Source organism: Mus caroli, unplaced genomic scaffold (assembly GCF_978045245.1).
Source record: "Mus caroli unplaced genomic scaffold, Mus_caroli_1 scaffold_16, whole genome shotgun sequence".
Lineage (NCBI taxonomy): Eukaryota > Metazoa > Chordata > Mammalia > Rodentia > Muridae > Mus > Mus caroli.
In genome coordinates, this window is record NW_028227271.1 from 78,151,653 (window position 1) to 78,174,753 (window position 23,101).

Sequence of the window (23,101 nt, forward strand, 5' to 3'; positions counted from 1 at the left end):
TGTCAACATGATAAAGTAGATATTGTTCTTGGAATATGAGAAAATGTCAACATATGCAGATCTATAGAGATGACCCAACATGTCACCATGATATCTTAGTAGATGTGGACATACTTGATGAACTTCAGCATGCTTCTACACTGAAAATGTAGAAGTCAAGCACAAAAGAACTCCTTAAGTACCACAGAAGGTAAATATGGCCGTCTCATAGGTACATTCCAACTTAACAGTCAGAGGGTATTTTATTCTTTGCCAGTTTCAGACATGTATGTAAGGAATTCTAGTCATTTTCATTCCATCACCTTTTCTCAACTCCACCTCCGCTGATGACCCCACCCCGTTCTACTTCTGTGTCTTCTCTGTGTGTGGGACCCACTGAATGTATGAGTTGCTTACACCAGGATCAGTTTGTTTGGATGTGACCCTAAAAGCATAGGCAACAAAAATAAAGAGATAAATAATAACTATATTGAGATTTCAAAGGTCCTGTGTGTAGCAAATGAAACTTTCATCTGGATAAAGAGACAACCTATAGAATGAGAGAAAATATTTTTAATCTGTGCATTCACACAGGACCATACCAAGGAAATAACACCTGCTTTTCAAAGACCCAAATCAAGCCAGGCAGTGGGCTCATGCATTTAATCCCAGCACTTGGGAGGCAGCGGCAGACAGATTTCGGAGTTCAAGGCTAGCCTGGTCTACAGAGTGAGTTCCAGGACAGCTAGACCTATACAGAAAACCAACTGCCTCAGGGCAGGGGTAGGGGGAGAAACTCAAATCAACATTTCTGAAATGGCTAAAACACATGTGAAAAAAAAAAAACAAGTTGAACATTTGTTTTAGTAATCAAGGAAATGTAAGGAAAGTGCAGTGAGTTACTACTTCATACCTGTTAGAATGACTACTCTCAAAAAGGATAAAGGTTATGTGTGGGCAAGAATATAGAGGCAAGGCAAATTCCACAGTGTTTAAGGTACAAGCTTACAGTGTGTAAGCTGGTACAGCTGTATAAATGCATGAGGGCTGCTCTTGAATTGGAAAACAGAATTACCATATGGCCCAATAATCTTATCACTGGGTATACTCCACAGGAAATGAATGTACAAGGGCTACCAGCACCACCACAGTCCATTGCAACATTATTCACAGCAACCAAATATGGAATCAACTTGTACCCCTCTATGACAGATGAACAAAAAAAGAAAATGGGGCATGTACACATAATGACGAGCATTAATAACACTTATAATAAACTCTGTAGTCTCCGGTACTCCATCCCAGTTTTGTCTTTAATCATTGACCTGCTTCCAAAGTCTAACAATGGCATGCTAATCAGCTTGGCATAAACAAAGAGAAATAATTTTCCATTTATAATAACACAGATAAACTAAGAAGACATTATGTTAATTGAAATAAGTCACACACACACACAGTTACACAGTTACACACGTACACAAAGACAAATACTGTATGATCTCTCCTTTATGAGAAGACACATAACAGAATCAGAAAATAGAACATAGCCACCATGGGCCAGGAGTGTTGGCTGAAGGATTTAATTTTAAATTAGGAAGAATCAAGTTCAAGTGCTCTGTGGGGACTATAATCAGCACTACAGTGATGTATTCTTGAAACAGCTATGGAGTAGGTTTTAAGGGTTATCATAACAAATACCAAGTAAGTAGGGTGATACATATGTATTTCAGCTTGATTTAGTCTCCTCACAAGTTTACATATCTTAAAATACATGTTTCATAAGATAAACATACGTAATCTTTATCTGCTCATGTGATGCAATTAATAATGGTAAATTCTGTACTCATAGGAAAGGTCTAGGTCTACAAATGAATTCTCAAGGTTATAAGCTTTTGTTATGTAAAGTTTGTTCTTTGATTTTAGAACAATTAGCTAAATAAAATGTTCTACAACCAATTACTGGAGGGCTTAGAAGTAAGTGGGTTTTGAGTTACCTGTTTAGGGGTGTAGAAGAGAGAAAGGAGTGAGGAGATGCCAGGAGGAAGAGAAAGGGGGGAGGAGGAGGAGGAGGAGAAATGAGAAAAGAGGAAGCTGCCAGAAAAAACAGCAAGTGTCTGTGGTACCCCACTGGGGATGTAGCCAGGGGAGCAGTTAGAAGAGTACATTAGAGTTTACCGTCCAGTAATTGTCAAAGCCATATAAAATAAAAATAGTCTGAGTCTCGTTTATTTGTAAGCTTGTCAGGGATAAGTATAAAGTGGTTCTACCACACAAATGTTTTCAGTAACATTGAAATCTGGTGGTCTATCTTGAAAAAGTTACATAAATAAGTGATATAGGCTCAGTGACTTATGAACACACTATAATCTAACTGAAACTTCTTGCTCAGCTTCTCTCAGCGTCCCCTCCACCAGTCTGAAAACCAGAGTTGAAGGAGATTTCCCTGACAGAGATAGCATTCCTTCCACTGCCTGCTATGCTTCCACCGACCTACTTACACACAGTAAGGTGGGACAGGGACAACACAAGCTCCTTAGAACACTGGTCATTATTGATCCTCTATTTTTGGTGCCTCAAACCAAGAGCAATTTTGGCTTACTTAACATGAAAAGGGAAAGTTCATATGTGTTTCCAGACAAACAATTTTTGCCTGCATCCAACTATTCTGGTTGTTAAACTACACTATAACTCTAATGTTAAATGTTATTTCCCACCTAGAAAAATAAAAGTCATTTTCTCCTCCTTTCTTCCTTTGATTTCTTTGTTATTTCAAGGGTAGATCACTAGGGAGTCACAACTGCCTAGAAAGTATTCTTCTTCATGCATGCTCTCACTAGGAGAGAGCCTCAGGGGTGGTTGGTACCTCAACAGTTACAGCATAATTAATGTTCAGCCTCCTGTTAACTAAGAACTAAAGCTGTCTGGAAGACAGTCCCCACTCAAGCTCCGTGGCTTGCCATTAGTGAAATAATCACTCATAATGAAAAACCTAATTTTCAAATAAAGTTCATAAAGTTTACATCATAAAAATGGTGTCTCATCTAATTCTCTTTAGAAATGTAGCCCCAAGCAAAGTAAAATGTTTTCTTTGAAAATGTAAAAAAAAAAAAAAAAATACAGAAGCAAGCATGTGACCAGTTTCTCTTTCAAATAATAAAGTTTTTCCAATTATTGGTCAGTAGTTGCTTTTGTACATGTGAAACCAGATAATTATTTTGCTTAAAGAATTTGTGCCTTGTTCAGAAGTGTTTGATTTTCAATGTCACACATACATAGTCTGATCTTACTAGGTGTTATAATTATGTTCTCTTTAAACAAGACCCCAGCCAGAAATATAATAAGCAATCATAATTGAATGTTCTTCCTAAAATAAATGCAAATGAATTCACTCTGTTTGAGTTCACATGCCTTCTAATCTTAAACTACTGTAAAATTATTTCAAAAATGCCTAAGAGTTTAATGTTTAACCCGACCAATACATGATATATGTATTCTACTCGTTAAACATATTCTGTTAATATATTATATTATATATACATGTGTGTGTGTGTGTGTGTGTGTGTGTGTGTGCCTAGCCAAATAGAACATTTCATTCACACCGATTAGCTAAGCAATGATACATGATACATCTTTTTGTCATTGAATTTTAAAAACATTTTAAATAAATGTCTATTTTAAAATGAAAACCTTAAATGAGTTTAATGTTGGTCACGTTCATGTCCAAGTACAGAGATAACCTTAACCCAGAGAACTTTGAGCAGGACTCCAAGAACATAACCTTGGTTCCTGTGAGACACTAGAGGGCAGAGTTGCACAGGGAAGTTTTTCTGCCACCAAACTGGAAAGGACTGTGTTTCTTGCTCTTTATTTATTTGAAAAAATTCCTAGCCAAATGGATGGACCTGGAGGGCATCATCTTGAGTGAAGTAACACAATCACAAAAGAACTCACACAATATGTATTCACTGATAAGTGGATATTAGCCCAAAACTTAGGATACCCAAGATATAAGATACAATTTGCTAAACGCATAAAACTCAAGAAGAATGAAGACCAAAGTGTGGACACTGTGCACCTTCTTAGAATTGGGAACAAAACACCCAGGGAAGGAGTTACAGAGACAAAGTTCGTAGCGGTGATGAAAGGATGGACCATTTAGAGACTGCCGTATCCAGGGATCCATCCCATAATCAGCTTCTAAACGCTGACACCACTGCATACACTAGCAAGATTTTGCTGAAAGGACCCAAATATAGCTGTCTCTTGTGAGACGATGCCGGGGCCTAGCAAACACAGGAGTGGATGTTCACAGTCAGCTATTGGATGTATCACAGGGCTCCCAATGGAGAAGCTAGAGAAAGTACCCAAGGAGCTAAAGGGATCTGCAACCCTATTGTTGGAACAACATGATGTACTAACCAGAACCCCGGAGCTCTTGTCTCTAGCTGCATATGTATCGAAAGATGGCCTAGTCGGCCATCAATGGAAAGAGAGGCCCATTGGACTTGCAAACTTTATATGCCCCAATATAGGGGAATGCCAGGGCCAAAAGAATGGGAATGGGTGGGTAGGGAAGTGGGGGGCGCTATGGGGGACTTTTGGGATAGCATTGGAAATGTAATTGAGGAAAATATGTATTAAAAATATTAAAAAAAAAAAGAAAAGGTTTCTAAACTTTTGGGCCTAAACTTTTCCATGATGAAACCAATCAAGAAGCCTAGAGAAGATCTGATGGAGAATACTGTTCTATAAATGGCTGCTCCTCCTTCTTGCGATGAACATCGCCGTCCCTAAGACGTGACTGCTGCTTTCCTTCTGAATGAAAGACTCTCAGCCGCCAAGGCGCACTTGTGGACTTTAAAAGCTGGAGGTGTTGAGTTACTAGTGACTTGCCCCACCAAATTTTGGGAAGCAAGTATTCCATTCATGTTAATCAAGTGCCATAAGATCAAAGATAATCTCTCCATGCCATTAAAAGTTTTCTGCAGAAAGAATTCTCACCCTCCAGAATCTTTTATAGCCACATTCCCTATAAATGGCAGAGATGCAAAAATAATATGGGCTGTCCAGAATCCATTGCACTGATAAATGAAGCCCATTTATTTCCAAATGGATTCTGGAAGGCCAAGTATCAATTTGCACAGTTCCAGGAGCAACAGAAAAAGTCATTCCCCACCCTCTAAGTCATTGCACGTCTTTCACTGTGGCCAAGTCATTCAAGATACCTCAATATATCTCAATTATATTATGCTGAACATCGGAGCATCAAACATTCATTCTCCAAACAGCCAAGTTTCCAGGCGACATTAGATGAGATGACTGAACTTCTTTCCAAACCCATTCATCTTAGGAACTGTGTTTTTAGTGAGGAAAAAAATGCACTTGTCTAAAAAAAAAATCATTTCAAAGCTGGTTTTTATTTGCTTTATAATTACTATTTTATAAAATCAGCATTAAAAGTAATTTCAAGGATACCATAATTAAGCATCTATAAATGTTTAATTTGATTTAGTCAATCTAACAACATAAGGAATTGATAGCCACTATATCAGGACTCACCACACAGCTTGGCAAGTAGCTGAGCTTATATTGATCTGCATATTACTGAAGCCCATGTTCTTTCAACTATATTCTGACAACCCTCATAGAATCTCAAGCCTTATTAAAAAAATATGTGGCATAGTTTAAAAGGGCATGGTATAAATGGCACAGGCTGGTTGTGTCAACTTGCTACCCTCCTCTGGAGAGTCTGCAGTTACAGAGAATATTAGCTATTTGAAAATAGCAAAAAGTATTGTGTATTCATATACTAGTAAAAAGTTAACCCCTGAATGCTTAATTCCTCATTCCAGGTCCTGGATTGGAAGAAGAGAAATGAAGAAGGAGGAAGAAGAGGAGAAGCAGGAGAAACCCAGATAGTTTCTTACAAATTGTAGATGAAGACAACTGAATGAGTGTCTAAGTTAACACATATTCACAGAGAGTCCATTAGGAATTTAAGAAAACATAATTCAGCATATATGATCCCTGAGTGTAGAATCTTAGACTCTCTAGATTAATAACTTTATAATCGGAACTCAACCTGCCAAGTATTCATTGATTTTTTTTATAACTTACTATCATAGGAACCAACTTCATACAGACCCAAAATTTCATACTTAATGATCCAACCATGCAGTCTCTCTAAGAGATCCGATTCATATTCAAAGACAAGATGGATGGAGAGGTAAAGGAGGATAGGGATCAGTGTCACGGGAACATGTAACCAAAGTAGAGTCAGAGTGGACAGAGGACATCAGACAAAACAAATTCCAAGATGAGGCTGGAGATTTCTATGTATTTAGTGAGAGTTCTCTTCAGAAATTTATATTTCTGAATGTAAACACCAGTTTAGCTACTAAGAGGCAGGGATTTGAAGAGACAATTAAGTTATGAGACTATAATCCTCATAGGTGGAACTCAGGCCTTGGTCAAGGGTCTGAAAGGAGTAAGTTTCAGTCTCTTCCCTTTACCCCTGTCTTGGGGACACAGCAGTCATATTGAGTTAGCCATTACCAGACACCAAACCTGCATGTGCCTAAATCTTAGATTATAACTCTCTATTATGAGAAATAAACTTCTATTTTTTCAAACTACTATACATAAAATATTTCATTACAGAACTAAAATTAGACTAAAAAATTGAAACAAACAAACAAAAATCTATAATGATAAAATGCCCAGTATGTCAGGAGGATAAAAGAAACATATTGGTACTCTATACCAAACCCTAAATTACATGAAGGAGAAAACAAACAATTCAAAATGAACAGTTGAAGACATCAAAGATCAAATTTCACCCAGAAAGGAAATCAACAAGAAAATAGAAGACTTTAACATCACCATAAAAAGTGTCCATTTAGAACACTCTTCAGGGCAAAATGTCTCACCTAAAACACTTTGGACCATATGAGATTCACAACTCCAAATTTTCTGGTTCTTTAATATAAAACAGTACATTTGGGACAGATTATGAAATATCTACATTATTATCATGCTGTCTATTCCTTTATTTGCCCTTCAGAATGCAATTCAACTAGTTTCCAAAATCAGCATCAGCATCAACATCAGCATCTAATCTGAGGTGTCACGTCCTCTGACTTCCCTAAGTCCCCTACTGCCTAAACGTACACTTCTTCCATGTACCCTACATGCAGTTTTCTTCTTGTTAACACTTCATGGTGCCATTGCATATTCACAGCAACTGATGAACCAACCACCACAGGGGTGTTGCTGTCGACTAGTCCCCACACTTTATAGCATGCTGGTTCTCCTCAGGCTCCATTTTCTATTCTTGGCTCCAGCCCAAACTCATTACATTTAGTCATCGTGTCCTTTCTGTCTCCTATTGTCTCATATGTTCCTCACTCTTTTTCTTCAGCTTTAAAAATTGCTCAAGTGCTTTGTAGGCTTCTTCTCAATTCTTTCTGTCTAATGGTTTTTCATAAATGTACTGAGGTGTTGGGTTTCAGGTGAGACAGTTTCATCACAGTGTATCAAGGGTATATGCTATCAACATGACCTATCACTAGGGATGGTATTATTCCCTGGCAGTGTTAGCCTTAGTCATGTGACTAAAGAAACATTTGCTAGACACTGCAAATGTAAATCTATTCCCCTCTCCACTTTTGACAGCCACATCACTCTATTCTTTGGAAACAAATCACTGAGTATAATAGACACTCAAAGGGTAGAAGGAGGGGAGTGATACCTCTAGAAGGGTATAGTACGTTATTTCAAGTGTCCTTGGTGAGAGATTTGCCTTTCTTTCACATCACTGTCCTCCACTTGACTCAAGTCCTAACTGGTCTATTTTAATAAACCCTGAAACTACATTGAGGATTTGTTAGGGCTCTCAATAGAACCAATACCAATAGTGTGTGTGTGTGTGTGTGTGTGTGTGTGTGTGTGTGATTGTGTGTGTGTTTGTGTGTTTTCTGTGTGTGTTTGTATCTCTGTGTTTATGTGTCTGTGTGTATATCTAGGTGCCTGTGTGTATACATGTGTGTATGTCCATGTGTGTGTGTGTGTGTCTGTGTATGTACATGTGTATGGGCACATGCATGTGCATTTGTGCATGTGTATGTATGTGTGTGTGTGTGTGTGTGTGTGTGTGTGTGTGTGTGTGTGTATGTGTGTATTGAGAGATTTATGGCCAGGAGCTAGTTCATATGACTGAGACTGATGAGTCCTCAGATTGTTAATCAGTGTGGCTAGAGATTCATCAGAGCAGCCTCTGTGATCCCAGCAGGCTCCTCAAGGCCTGAGAAACAAGAGAGCTGACACAATGGCACTGAAAGCCTCTGGATCTGATGGACAGTTGGGATGCAATCCGGGGAGAGCCGATGCTTCTGTTCACATACAACAGCAAGGGCAAATCAATTCTCTGACTAAGAGATAGATAGGCCATGTAATTCCCTCCCCTTCCAAGAGAAGGTCAGCCATTTTTTTTTCCACTTAGGATTCCAATTTCTAGGACAGGCCCAAGCAGATTAGAGAGGCTTTCAGCTTTACTCTACCTACAGATTCAAATGCCAGTCTCTCCTGGAATAGTCTCACAGCACTATAGTCTCACGCAGAATAATGTCCAAGAATTTGTCCAGTACATCTGAACATGAAATTAGCCATTAAACCCAATTTATTTCCCATTGAATTATAACACAATATATAATTAACAAGGCCTTATGGTTAATTTCTGTCAGCTCTAGAGTCAGAGATCCTACTTGCTTTAACAAACCTGTACCTCCAGGGTTTAGAACACGGCTTAAAGTGAAGCTGTTGCTATTAAATAAATGACCAATAACACTTAATCACAATCACAAATTCATGAAAAAAATAATCAGTCATGAAGAATTGATTATACAGTGCACAATAGAAAATAACAATGCCCTCCAGGTCCTTCCATTTGCCTAGGAATTTCATAAATTCATTCTTTTTAATAGCCGAGAAGTACTCCATTGTGTAAATGTACCACTTCTGGACCTGGAGGGCATCATCCTGAGTGAGGTAACACAATCACAAAAGAACTCACACAATATGTACTCACTGATAAGTGGATATTAGCCCAAAACTTAGGATACCCAAGATATAAGATACAATTTGCTAAATGCATGAAACTCAAGAAGAATGAAGACCAAAGTGTGGACACTGTGCCCCTTCTTAGAATTGGGAACAAAACACCCATGGAAGGAGTTACAGAGGCAAAGTTTGGAGCTGTGACGAAAGAATGGACCATCTAGAGACTACCATATCCAGGGATCCACCACATAATCAGCTTCCAAACGCTGACACCATTGCATACACTAGCAAGATTTTGCTGAAAGGACCCAGATATAGCTGTCTCTTGTGAGACTATGCTGGGGCCTAGCAAACACAGAAGTGGATGATCACAGTCAGCTATTGGATGGATCACAGGGCTCCCAGTGGAGGAGCTAGAGAAAGTACCCAAGGAGATAAAGGGAGAGCAACCCTATAGGTGGAACAACATTATGAACTAACCAGTACCCCGGAGCTCTTGTCTCTAGCTGCATATGTATCAAAAGATGGCCTAGTCGGCCATCACTGGAAAGAGAGGCCCATTGGACATGCAAACTTTATATGCCCCAGTACAGGGGAACGCCAGGGCGAAAAAAATGGGAATGGGTGGGTAGGGAAGTGGGGGGAGGGTATGGGGGACTTTTGGGACAGCATTGGAAATGTAATTGAGGAAAATACGTAATAAAAAAAGAAAGAAATAAAATATTCTCCCACCAAAAAAAAAAAAAAAAAAAGAAAGAAAATAACAATGATGGAATGTTCTGTGGTTACCTCTGGGGTGTGAGGAAAATCACCTTCCAAGGCCCGAAGCCCACAAGTGTATTAGCTGCTTATCTTGCTACTCTGACAAAATGCTTGACAAAGGCAACTGGAAGGGTCACGCTGACTCATGGTTGGATGATACAGGCTTAGTCTCTTCCCCTGTAGCTGTGATAAAATACTTTGACAAAAGCAATTTAGGATGAAAAAGGGAAGTTTATTATTTAGGGATATAGGCAATCCATCAGAAAGACCCAAGCAGCAGGAGCTCAAACAATCTGGATGTATCATATCAATGGTTGAAAAGCAGAGAATGCTAAATTCATACAAGCTAATGTTCAGCTTATTTTTTTCCACTTTATAAAATTTAGAATCCTATGACCATTGAGTAGTACTTCTACAATTAGGACAGATCTTCATACATCAGTTAACTTAAGACAAGCCACCTATAGGCATGCTCACAGGTCCAACCCCCCCCCCCCAGGAAATTCTAGATTTTGTCAAGCTGATGGTTAACACTAAGCACAACAGGTAGGCAACTCAGAGTGACAGGACCATGAAGCAGCTGGTCACACTGCATCATTAGCCAGAAAGCAGAAAAAGGCCATGGCTTTGACTCAGCTTATATTCTCCATTTTATGCAGTGGAGGATCACAGTTCACATCTAAGGTAGTCACAGGCATGGCCAGATGCTTGTCTCTGTTACCCCAAGTCCTGCTAAATGGACAGTGATCAACATCACAACTCTACTCTTTATCAACTTGACATCCAAACACATCACTTTTAAGCTGCAACTTTCTACACCTTGTCTCCGTGGGCTCAAGGCATCTCATAATGCAAATTGTGATTAATGAGTACAACTTCAAAAGTCTCCACCATCTTTAACACTTCCAACCCTGTTTAACAGATCAAATAACATGTCTTATATATGAACTCAAAACAATGTCATAACAGTGAGTTCCTACACAATCTGAACCACATTGTATCCTTCAGTGTACAGTGGCTCAGAGATAACAACTGTGCTCCAACAGGGAAGAATGGAGCAAAGCAAGGATGGGACCAAAAGCAAGACCAGCTCCCAGCAAGGAAAACAACAAATCCTACAGCTACAAGTCTAGCATCTTGAGATACTAATGAAATTACCTGTATTCCCCACCTCCAGCTGTTACCTGTGGCACTCTGTAAGCTCTTAGGCACGCCTACACTGAGCCTGTCGCTTCTTCAGAGGAGGTCCCATAGTCCTGGCATCTCCAGCTTCAATATTGCAGCTATATAGACATTCCAGAGTTTAACTTAACCTAGATAGTCCCTCACAGGCATGCCCACAGGCTGTCTCCTGCTTGATTCTAGATTCTGTCAGACTGACACTATGAATCCACACACACCCATTACCAAATTATCACCATGCTCTGTCACATTAATAATAATCTGTTGTGTTGAAGTGTCCATAGAGGACACTTGAAAAATTGCTGGTATTTTTTTTCTCCTTTCAGCTTACTGGAATGGATCTTAATCCTGTCCCAAACAAGCTGGCAAAAATCTTTGTGAAATGTCCTTTTCTGTCATTTCTGATACAACCTTCAGCCTCAACTGTAGCAGGTCATAGGATGAGAGTTCTAGAAGAAGGAGGAGTTGACACTCTTCCTTGACAATCACTTAGTTTTTAGCATCTGTGTCTTTTGCACTCCATGGCTAGAGAACCACATACCCTAAAGCTACCCAACAAATTGAGGACAAGCTCCTTGCAGTTGTGTTGGCTAGCCTAGCCTTTTATTTGTTTATTTCTATTTTCACTTCTTTAAACTACTTAAGTCATCTAGATCTAAAATGAAATCCACAGAAGCCACTGTACTATTCTAGATAGGCTGCCATGAAAGACACAGAAAGACACACCACAGCAGGAGGCTGGAGAAGTGCTGCACAGTCAACATCTGATTCGACCTCTAGGTCTGGGCTGGCTGTTCTTGGTCTGGGGAACACTTTACCATGTCTCCTCACTGTGCCCTTCTCTCCAAGGGATTGGAACATTAATGGAAAACTCCCAGTTATTTTTCCCAATAATAAAAACGTAATAGTAAGATAATGCTCAGAAAAGCAAGGAGGAAACGGACCAAAGGGAAAAAAACAAGTATGAAACAAAAGAGAGCCTGTGTCTTCTTTTGCACTCAACTAACAAGTTTTCGCATACTTTATTTAAAAAAAAAGCTTATAGGCCATTTAAATGTACACTTAATGTAAAAATCTGTAAACATAACATGGAGTTTAATACAGGAACTTTGGAAATATTTTCCACAAAAATATAAAGCCCCCCGATATTTATAAAAGATTCCACTCTTTCCTACAATCTTTTTTCAACAGGTCCAACAAACCACAGAGAACCCATGTAAGTATCCTGAAATAGTTCTCTATTCATCTACACTATTTTGTAGCTCCGTGTCATGATGCTAATTGAGGAGGAAGATGCCATTTGGCACAACTGCAAGGCCATATATAGCAAAGGAGTGCCCAGGAGCTCCTAGAATAACAGCCAGACACTTGAGGAGCCCACTTCCTCTCTATCCCTGTGCCTGAATGATGCTCTTGGCCATTTACACGCAATCAGCTGGCTAAAAAGAGAAGCAAGACAAAAGGCACATTAAGGAAAGAAGTTCCATTATTCCAATACAGATACAGTGCCCATGTGTCATCAATCAAAATGCACTAACATGAGGAGATTAAAAAATGGAAACAAAGTTATTAGATGGAATCTTGCACAGCAGTTAAAATCTAAGGGATGGACAGAATAAGAAATGTCTCTTTGATAAGTCCCTGTATTGTCTTTGCCTGTAGTTTATGTTTCTAGGTTTCCCTCATATTCTCTCATACAACAATTTACAGTCCACTTTTATTGATATCAAACTTCATTTGCATTAATCACATAGAACAGCTGTTGAATTATGAGTTGTGCTCACAGGGGACAGGCTGTCAAATATCCAAGGATACAGAAAGCACAAACCACAATACAGATGTTCTCAGCAGAGCCCTCTGAGTTGGCTGTGCATTTACTTGTAATTGTGGTGATTACCTGCTCATCAGGCCCTTCTCTGAGATCCTGAATGGTCCAGTGCACTCCTGGTTTGTCCTCCGAGTCATCCTTTCTACTCATAGAAGGACCAGGAATAGAAGGAAGCTGAGTGTCCTTTGTTCTGATCCCTTTAGTCACAACACAGTAAAGCCACAGGCAAAGTACAGCAGGAAATGAGCAAGGAGGAAAGAGTCCGCTCTTTGCTGTAGCTCCCTGTGCTGGGGTGGAGTCCCACCAGCCGAAAATCATCATCTTTGAAGTTACATTATAATGATACAAACCACACATCAAATAATGTAGCCTTATTGTCAGTCAAGTGGCAGATTTCACAGCAAAAATTTATATCCAGTAGGCTCCTCTGCAGCCATAGTAAAATTTCCAACAAATTATTTAAGTTCCCCAAGCAGATGTTATGTGAAACCCTTCAAACTGTGACAATCTCAAGAAAGAACGTGTGTTACTAATAGCAGCTAAGTCTTTTTCCATGACATTTTAGGTTTTTAAAAGAGTAGATATATTTCACTGGAAGCTTGTTCTCTCCTCTCTCTCCTCTCTCTCTCCTCTCTCTCTCTCTCTCTCTCTCTCTCTCTCTCTCTCTCTCTCTCTCTCTCTCTCTCTCTCTCTCTCTCTCTCTCTCTCTCTCCATTAGTCCAGGCATATTCTGAATCTCAATGCTAGTAGATCTAAGAAGAAAGTGAAAAACGAGCAGCCACCGAGCAGAAAACCAGTATTCAGGAAATGAAAACAACTGTAATTCCTTAAGGCAGAGTCTCACAGCAGAAATAACAGAACTTCCATGATTCTAGAGCGTTTCAAAAACTCTCACCCACTCACTCATTCATATCACCAATATTTATCGAATGGTCACAGATTGACCAAATAAGCAATGTTGTGCTGTGTTCGGTGATTTGATCTAAAGCTTGTTCCAGTCATCACTGTTCCTGCCCTACTCTAAAAACCCTAAGAAAACTGAAAGAATTCAATGTCAGAACTGTAGACACCCAGTGAGTGGCAGATGCTGGAAGGGTCTATGTAGGGTTGGGCCCACTAGCACTCTGCACATACATGCCAGGGCTCATTGAGATGAGAGGGTGATTTGCTCCAACACAGAGGGCTTCTGTGGTCCTGCCTTCCATCTGATGAGACAGAAACTATCCCTGGGGTCTGAAAAAAAACTAAGAAACTGTTTGGTAAGGACAATGGTTTGCACATTTAGTAGTGGTCAATAGTAATATTCAATGCTTTTATGGAGCTAGACCAACACCATCTTCTAAATGAAGTAAGTTAATCATAGCTCCACTTAAGGCTGCAAACATCAAAACTTAATACATTTTGTCCCATGTTCTCTAGAAGACACTCAAGTCTGCATTAGGCTCCAATTGCTTGAACTACTGTTGAACACAATGGGCCAGATCCAGTTCTGTAACTGCTTTTGGAATACCATTGCGTGAAACATCATGACTGAGTGAAGTTCAAAGTTAGATGCTGTTAAGTGAAGGTTCTCTGGAATACAGTCATGTCTACTCATCGATATGGTTATCTGCAGGTCTTTCTAAGCTAGGACAATAGTCTCAATGACCCTCAGAGCTTACTGAACTTTCTATTCTAGCTTTCTGATTTAAATAACCAGTTATCAAGTGAAGATAGGTTGGAATTATGTTTGTGGTTGTTACTTAAAATATTCTTTTCCCCCATAACTTGTTTGGAGGGATAGATCTGCCCACACCTATACTCTAGCTCTTTTCTCCTAGAGGCAGCTAGGTAAACAGGCACAGACAGCAAAGAGGAGAAAAAATATCAAAACAAAGGAAAGACACATTTTAAAACAACCACAAAATATGGAAAAGCAGAGGTATGTGAAGGAAAAATTTCTGGAAGGTATTATCTACATGATGCACATTGTCTCCCAGCCTCACCCTGTGCAGGGTTTTAGAAGCACCAGGATACATGAAGCCCCAAATGCTCATTACCTTTTACCCATCTCTCAGAGCCATCTGATATTGGGACACCTTGGGGAATCAGCAGAACACAGTGCTGTACAGTAAGCATGATGACTGCAGTAGAATACTAAGCTCATCTACAGATGTCATTCAACAGAGTCATCGATTGTGGCTAATGAATGAAGTGCAGATTCACATGTCTGGAGAATGAGTGAATAAATGAAACAAAATCAGTATCTAAGAAAGGGAGACTATCTTGTGGGACGTTCACTGTTCATGTTGGCAGTTTTAGTTGCCTACAAGTTATGCCAGCTTAAGCTTATGAAATATGGTATTTGCACATCATCTTTTTCTTTTTTGTTACTGGACATGCCCGTGAAAGGCTTTGCCTCAGCTCCTCCTCTACCGTGAACCCACTGGAAATGATAACAAGATCAACAGCGACATAACAAGTCAAAGTGAGACAAGGTTGTCTGCACATGGGCATGTGGAAGTCACCACTGGGGATGCTTCGGAGGAAGTCTGTGCCAGGCTGATGGGGTGTATGCTCTCAGGTTTTGTTAATAAATTTTCAAAATCTCAGTCAGTTTTAGAGATAATTCATCAGCTTCTTTTAGAGCATTATACTGTGAAGTTCCATGACGGTGAAAATATCCCCTTCATACCCCATTTAAGAAAGTAATGAGATCTAGACATGCCTTACAAATCGGTCTAGAAATTGGACTGGAGAATGTCTAGGATGATTACAAATAATACTAATTTGTACCTGTTGTGAGGAAATGCAGGATTTTAGTAACAAGGATTTAAAACTGAAGAATAATTTTGTGCCCCTGATCTTTGGTGAAAGACCTTCACATCATTCCTACAGCTCTGAGAAGACCTGTGGCCCAGAATACATTATGAATATTTAAAGGAAAAGCAGCAGAGATGGTGAGTAAAAATGGCCAGGTGCCCAATGCCTTAAAAGGTAACTGGCCAGCGTGCAAGCCCAGGTAGACAAGGCAGGTAGACAGGACTTTTGAGCTTTTCCAGGTAAAGGTGGCAGGGGATGGATGAGAGCTGAGGGGGCGTGTCGATTTACCTGTTGATAGGCTGCTTTGTGATGCTCTGGCAGACCACCTTGCTCCATTCACCTTCAACAAGCTCTAAGTCAGACTCTATAACTTCCCACTGACTGGTCACAGGCACTCCACCCAATGGCGGCCATTCCAAACTACAAATTCACAATGGGTCTTTAACTTTGAGTAGCTCTGTCCCGTGAAATAACCACATTAAAAATTCTCTAAATCTCAGATCTTCAAATACAAGACAACTCAAGAGGGAGATAAATTAGACTCACAGAGAGGGACATCAGGAGTGCTTTCAAAAATTCTGATTTATTAATAATTTATGATAATGGGTTCAGTTGGAAACTGGGATATGTTTTGCCAAATAAATAAATAACAAGAAGCAAAAATGTAGGTGAAGAACAATGTTGAACCGAAAACAGATTATGGAATTCACAATCACCAGGATAAAAAACCTACATGCCCACAGAAGATGATATGTATGTATAAAGGAACACTATTTAGTCTTAGTGGGGAAAAAGCCAAAAGAACAAAAAGGACTTCATTACTTGGCATAATGTGAGTGCAGCTTAGGGGTATCATGTTCAGCGGAATAAGCCTGGAATCAGGTCCTAAATGGCACATGACTTCACTTGTGTGCACAGTCCACAAGATAATGGTTTATTATATGTAGAGAGCAGAATGGCAGTTATCAGAAGACAGGCAAGGGGTGGAGTGTAGGAAAGGGGAGACAGGAGTCACTGGGTACCAAACTGCAGTTGGATGCAGGGAGTAGTTTCACCAACATTCTATGTGTTTGCAAAGAGCTAAAATGCCATGCTTTACATAGTCCTACCACAAAAATAAAATGTTAAATATCTGATATGAATACATCAGCTGGCTGTATTTTAATCATTATACTAATTATCCACGCACTGAAACATCTCTTAATGCCCTGAATGTTTATACAATTACTATTAGTTAGTTAAAAATAAAACTTAAAGAACTATATAGAAAAGGACAGTAACTGCGATTTGCTGACAGTAGAGAGAAGGGAACAAGAGGTCCCTCTTATGAGAGGGGACCAGGCCCTGTTCTCTCAGCAGGTTGAACAAGTAACAGTGATGCTAGACCAAGAGGAGACAGAGCTATTCTAAGCATGCCATGTATATTTAAGACATTAATTCTCAAAATATGATATGGCATAGGTGTCATCCTCTTCTCCTTTTTAAAGATGTCATTGCTAGAGAGATGTTTCAGAGGCTAAAGGCACCTGCTACCCAGCCTGATGACCTGAGTTTGATCGTCAAAACTCATAACCCAAAAGGAAAGATCCAACTGCCACAAGTGGTCTGTCCTCTGACCTCCATGAGAGTGCGGTGACATATGCACATGTGCATGTGTGTGTGCGCACACACACACATACACACACACACACGAGAGAGAGAGAGAGAGAGAGAGAGAGAGAGAGAGACTCACACATGCACACACTAAGAAAATAAAGGTTAAAATGTTTAAATATAGGTTAATTCACATGTACATTAATATTATTGTTGGGACTTCTCATGTTTTCCTATCTGGAAGCACTGAAGTCCGAGTTTTATGTCAAGGGTACAGTGTTCTACATGGCACATTACATAGTAAATGTGACCCCTTAAAACTACATAGCACAGACAGCATTCAAAAGCTATAATGCTGCACTGTCAGTTTACAATGTCACCAACAAATTTGAAGTAAATGTCATTTTATATGCTCAGGTATCTCAGTCTCAGACATAATGTGGGCTTCAAGACAGAATTAGCTTTCACTCTTAACAATGATATATAGAATATAATAATGATGTAATGATATAATATTTTAATGATATATAAATATATCACTTAATAATGTACCATTTAATATATCACTTAATAAGTAGACTGCAAGTAGGGAGGAAGGTAAATGCATTTTAAGTGCCCTGAGTGTTGTAACTCCTACTACTAATGATGCAGTAATTAAGATGTAAATGTGTCCGCTCACTTTCTCCTGGGTTCTACCACTGAGCCTAACTGAAACAGAGGGAAGTGGGAGAATTTGAATCTTGATGAGAGAGAAACAAGTAAAACTAAAGTTTGAAGCCCTCTGTGGCAGGTTTTGTTCACATGTGTCAGGGAGGCACTCCGCATCAGGTTGCTCACACATGCCTCTTTCCTGCCTACCTGCTCCTTGAACCTCACTGTCCCCATCTCACAGTGAACAATAAGAAAGACGTGTTGTTAACAACACAAACCTGGAAGGCGCTTGAGAGAATGCCTCACCCAGTAAGGGCAAGGCAAGCTTCCATGGACTGATAGCCCCCTTCAGCTCATAGCCCCTGAGAGGAAAGTTACAGCAATGCCTACTGGTCCACGTGGACCTGAGGAAGACCAAATAGAGAGATCAGGGTAGGGATGTGAGTCACACTAGACACTTTCTCCTGGGAACTGTGGGGGGAATAAAAGGTCTTTCTTTAAAGGCAGGTCAGCCTCCAGAAGTAGAGTCAGTTTGCATCTCTTGAATCAGAGTCAGACTAAATTTTCTTTCAATAAGAGGATGAAGCAGATATGAAATCATGTCACTTCCAAGGTAAAGTCTTAGTAAATTCATAGTGCCCACTTGTATGCTCAAAAAACAAAAGAAACAAACCTTATTTTGTTGTGCTAGAAGCGCAGGATGTGGGAGGAGAACTGAGTCCCAAGAAAGAGCCACCACCAAGAACAAGTCAAACAGGCAAGTCACTGAGGATGCTGGCAAGGCCAAAGCTCTGGATTACAGTTCCAGGTAATCCCTTCTGGGGAACAAAGCTTCCTACTAACCTCAACCGAGACACAGACTATCATGAGGCACTAGGTTATAGTGGCTGCTTAAATCACTAAGAATTTAGAAAGTTTGTTGTGCAGCAAAAGACTCTTAGAAAGCTGGGTTAAAACACCAGCTCCTGCTTGCCCCAGATACAACATAGGAAAACTCGTAGAAGACCCTGAGACATCCAGACAGGCTGGCAGAAGACTAAAGCAAACTTCCCAGCATTCCCACTTAATACCACAGGCCCTGAAGCCAGAATGACTGAGTTAGAATCCGGATATAACCCTAGGAGAGACTGGCAGTGTTCCAGTTTCACATTGTGTAATGTCGAGATAACAGCATTGATCAAATTATTGGTATGTTACAGAGACTAAATAGTGGTATCTCTATGTGGAAGGCATTTAGAACAGTGGCTGGCACAGACTAACTGCCCAGTAAATGTCTGTGTTCAATTTTTGTCTGTATTCTGTTCTAGCCCAGTGAACTGTCTGCTCATAGCCATGACAGGGCCCTATTCGTAGGAAACAGAGTGCTAGACTGGAAAAAGAAGAGCCCCGCATAGGCTTCCTGTTTGGTTCAACACCAAGAGGATGTGGCTTTGTATCAGGCCATAGGAACATGGAGATGATGACTGATGAGTCCCATGGACCTCACAGTAAGAGGCACTGCTCAGGTTGTGGGTCAACCGTAACACAAATGGCAGGCTGGGAACGAAGCTATCTATGTCTCTTCATCTAGGTTCAAAGAGTTCATTCTTAATGTTTTGTGGCCAATTTTAGTTGGGTAAGGGGATCAAGCTTGGATCTGGAATACAGCTCAGTGGTAGAGTATTTGCTGTGTATGTGTGTGGACTTGGGTCAATCCCTAACACCTTAAAAAATAAGTACCAGGAACTATATGTTTTAGATATAGTCTTCAAAGTTCTTTCATGGCTAGCATGATACATTGTACTAGCATAGCATGCATGAACCTTGTTTCTAAATATGACCTTCCATCTCAGAGTAATAATCAGATAATGTCACAGATCATATACATAATCTTAAATACATTAGTAGTATTGGATTAACTTGGATGATTTTGATTTTTTGAGAAAAAAATGTTTAGAGAATTGCTTTTGTTAAAATAATTATTGATTATTTTATGAAATTGATGAAATTAAAGGCATAAATTCCTTTGGCCATAGGATTACAATTGCTATAAATAGTATTATTTGCCCTAGACTTTTACATCTATTCAGTATTAATAAGAAGCCTATTTCTATTTACTGCAAAATTAATGTTCAAAAGGAATGAATATATAGTAGCTCTCAAAGTTTTTGGAATACCTTTCTGCTGTAGCTCCTTACATCATTCTCTCTGGCTCACTACTGGTGAGAAAAAGTTCCTGTCTTGCCTCTCATGTAATCTGTTCATAAGATTATCATAGAGGCCGGGCGTGGTGGCGCACGCCTTTAATCCCAGCACTCGGGAGGCAGAGGCAGGCGGATTTCTGAGTTCGAGGCCAGCCTGGTCTACAAAGTGAGTTCCAGGACAGCCAGAGCTATACAGAGAAACCCTGTCTCGAAAAACCAAAAAAAAAAAAAAAAGATTATCATAGATACAACAATGTCAGCCAGGCCATGACCTTGGACATGGCTCAACTTATTTTTTTTTCTTTTTTCTTTTTTCTTTTCTTTCTTTCTTTCTTTCTTTCTTTCTTTTTTTTTTGGTTTTTCGAGACAGGGTTTCTCTGTGTAGCCCTGGATGGCCTTGAACTCCGAAATCTGCCTGCCTCTGCCTCCCAAGTGCTGGGATTAAAGGTGTGCGCCACCAAGCCCGGCTGGCTCCAACTCTTTTTCATTTTGAACTGGAAAAGGTCTGTGACTGACTTCTGTGTGGCCATACCTCTCATTACATTAGTTTCCCCTTTTCAACTAACTTGTAAGTCTGAGGTGGAGAAAATTCCGTTTTTCATTTCATGATTGCTAATTACGCCTTAAATGCAAATTTCAGAGTTGCGAATTAATTGCATATAAGGTATCAACTGAATATTAAGAAATTTAAATTCCCAATGCACTAATAATTCACATTCTGGATTCCTTCAGAAATATTACAGTGCCATGCATGTTGTGTACCTCAATGTAAATTGAGTTTGATCATGGGCAATCCTAGTGGCCATGGGCAAGCCTAGTAGTGATTGGATAAGCCTAGTAGTGAGAGCCACTGGGTCCCCTTGTATTTCTCTCTTCAAATTTTCCATTGCCTTTTTCATGGTTGCTGCATCTCTGCTCCATCTCCTGCCAGATCTCTGTTACATATTGCCCCACTTTCCTCTAAGCTATCTTCTTAACATTCTGTATTTGATATTCCATCACCCTATTCAAAAACTTGAGTCATTTCCACCCCAAAAACTAAGGAGATGGGGGAGGGGGTGAGCCTATTGTGGTGGGCAGGGAGGGGGATTAACTGCAAACTTATGATACTGTGTCACTGTGATTTTACACAAAGATTTGAAACTAGGTAGAACTTCAGCAGCGTTATGGAGATCGGCTGCAGGGAACATGCCTGCGTCCCATATGTAACTGAATGGCACCAAGAGTTAATGTGAAAAAAATTTTTAAAAACTCTTATGGAACAGAAAATGTAAGCAGGAATAATGTTTAGACTTGAGCTGACAGACTCAACTGGAAGTTTCCACACTGGTAAACAGCCACTTCATTTGCATCTCTTTTCCATAAATTGAGCTAGGTATGGTTTTAAAATGCAAAAAAAAAAAAAATAGTCTGCTAAATAAGCTGTATACCATCTCTTATTAATAAAACAGACTCATGTGGATTCATTTTTACCACTGTAGCCCTTAAGAAACAGAATTCAGTATAATTTAATCAGTAAACAACAAATTATAAAGGAAATCATTTGGTTAAAATGCCCTTGGAGTTTCTCAGAAAGAATGTCATGGCTTTCTCTAAGCACCGCCTACAAATTCTACATCTTGGTCTTACTGCAATTTATATTAAATATTCTTAAGTAGGATTAAGGAGACCATTTAAGCCAAAACAAAATTCAAGTGTACCCATGTTAACAAAATTATTCCTGGAAGAGTGAGCATTGTGTCTACCTGGCAAGGTTGCTTCATTTTAATGGCTGTGACGTGGTATCTATAACAGCACAGCTCGCAGGTCCAGGAGCCCCTCTCACTGATCCACTTTAGAAGACACAGCTGATGTGTGTACCGAACAGACCCATCACATCGGCAAGGATTTAACAACTCACCCTGGAGTGGGAAAAAGAAAAAGAAGAAGAAGAAGCAGGCCACTGTAAATAGCTGTGTTTCTGCCTCTACTTAAAAAACCCTAAGCTTGATTTCGTTTCCATCTACTGTTTACCCGGAACTATACAAGCATCAAGCTCTATCCCAGAAAACCAAATTAAATTTTTATATCTCTGATGGGAATGACAATAAAGTCTTAAAAAAAAACCTATTTCTAAGATAGTGCTTACAGTTATGACAGAAATGTTTCACTGACATACAAAATGTCTGCAAGATGTAGACCCCAATGCCCTTGGGGGAAGGCTCTGCTATTATATCTCTTTAATAACTTTTAAGTGGATGGTCAGATGCATTTCCTCTGCAGTTATTCTTAATCATTGCTAAAGGAGAAGTGCATAGCAGAAAGCAGCTCAGAGTAGCCTGCGCTTTTACTTTTTCTAAATGTAGCATCATAAATATTGACTCAAGGCGCTATTTCCTGAAAGCCTGCATATTCTTATGCAACTTCCTAACTTTCAGAGACATTAAAGCTAATGTTTTCACACACTTTGCAAGGGGGATGCATTCTCATTTCCCCTGCATGATGATTCTTGTGGAAGTTTGTATGTGACTCTAATGATGCTTATAATTTTAAAACTGCATTTCTAACAAGGCATCAAGGACATCAATTGGCTAAGATACCCTTTCTGTCCAAGTACTTCCTTTTGCAAGAACTGTAGCACCTTTCTCATTAAAAATTTGTAATAAAAAAGCCCACCCTCTTTTGGTATTGCATATTGGTATTGCATACCTCATATTGGTATTGATGTAGCATGACTTATCCCCAGCCTCATTTGTATTCCGAAACTAAGTTCTCTGGATACATTAACAGAAAAGAGACCTGGCTCGAATCTACTTATAAACTAAAATCCTTTGAGTAATTCACAAGAAACGCTTAATGATGTTACCATTATAGTGTCGAGAAGTACCTGACTTAAAAATAAGGTAGGGAGAAAAGGTATAGGTTAATTTACTTCTATATTAGTCACCAGGACACTTTATCAGCCTTCTCAGAAAGAGAACTGGAGAGGGAGGCTCAGTTGTGGGGCGTGCGCTGTCCGTGGTGCTGAAAGCTCTACCCTTGCTGGCCAGGTCCAGGACTCGCCGCCTGCAGACCTGGGGTCCCT

The 23,101-nt window shown here is 39.7% G+C and overlaps 1 protein-coding gene across 2 annotated transcripts in view; it reads right to left on the minus strand.

Annotated features, from left to right (window-relative positions):
- The window catches only part of Marchf11 (membrane associated ring-CH-type finger 11), a 105,935-nt gene that overhangs the window by 82,069 nt on the left and 765 nt on the right, over positions 1–23,101 (minus strand). For both annotated transcript variants that reach the window (XM_021183644.3, XM_021183645.3), the window contains exon 2: positions 21,783–21,938. In XM_021183644.3, the coding sequence (XP_021039303.1) occupies positions 21,783–21,938 (156 nt within the window). The remainder of the gene's footprint in view (positions 1–21,782; positions 21,939–23,101) is intronic.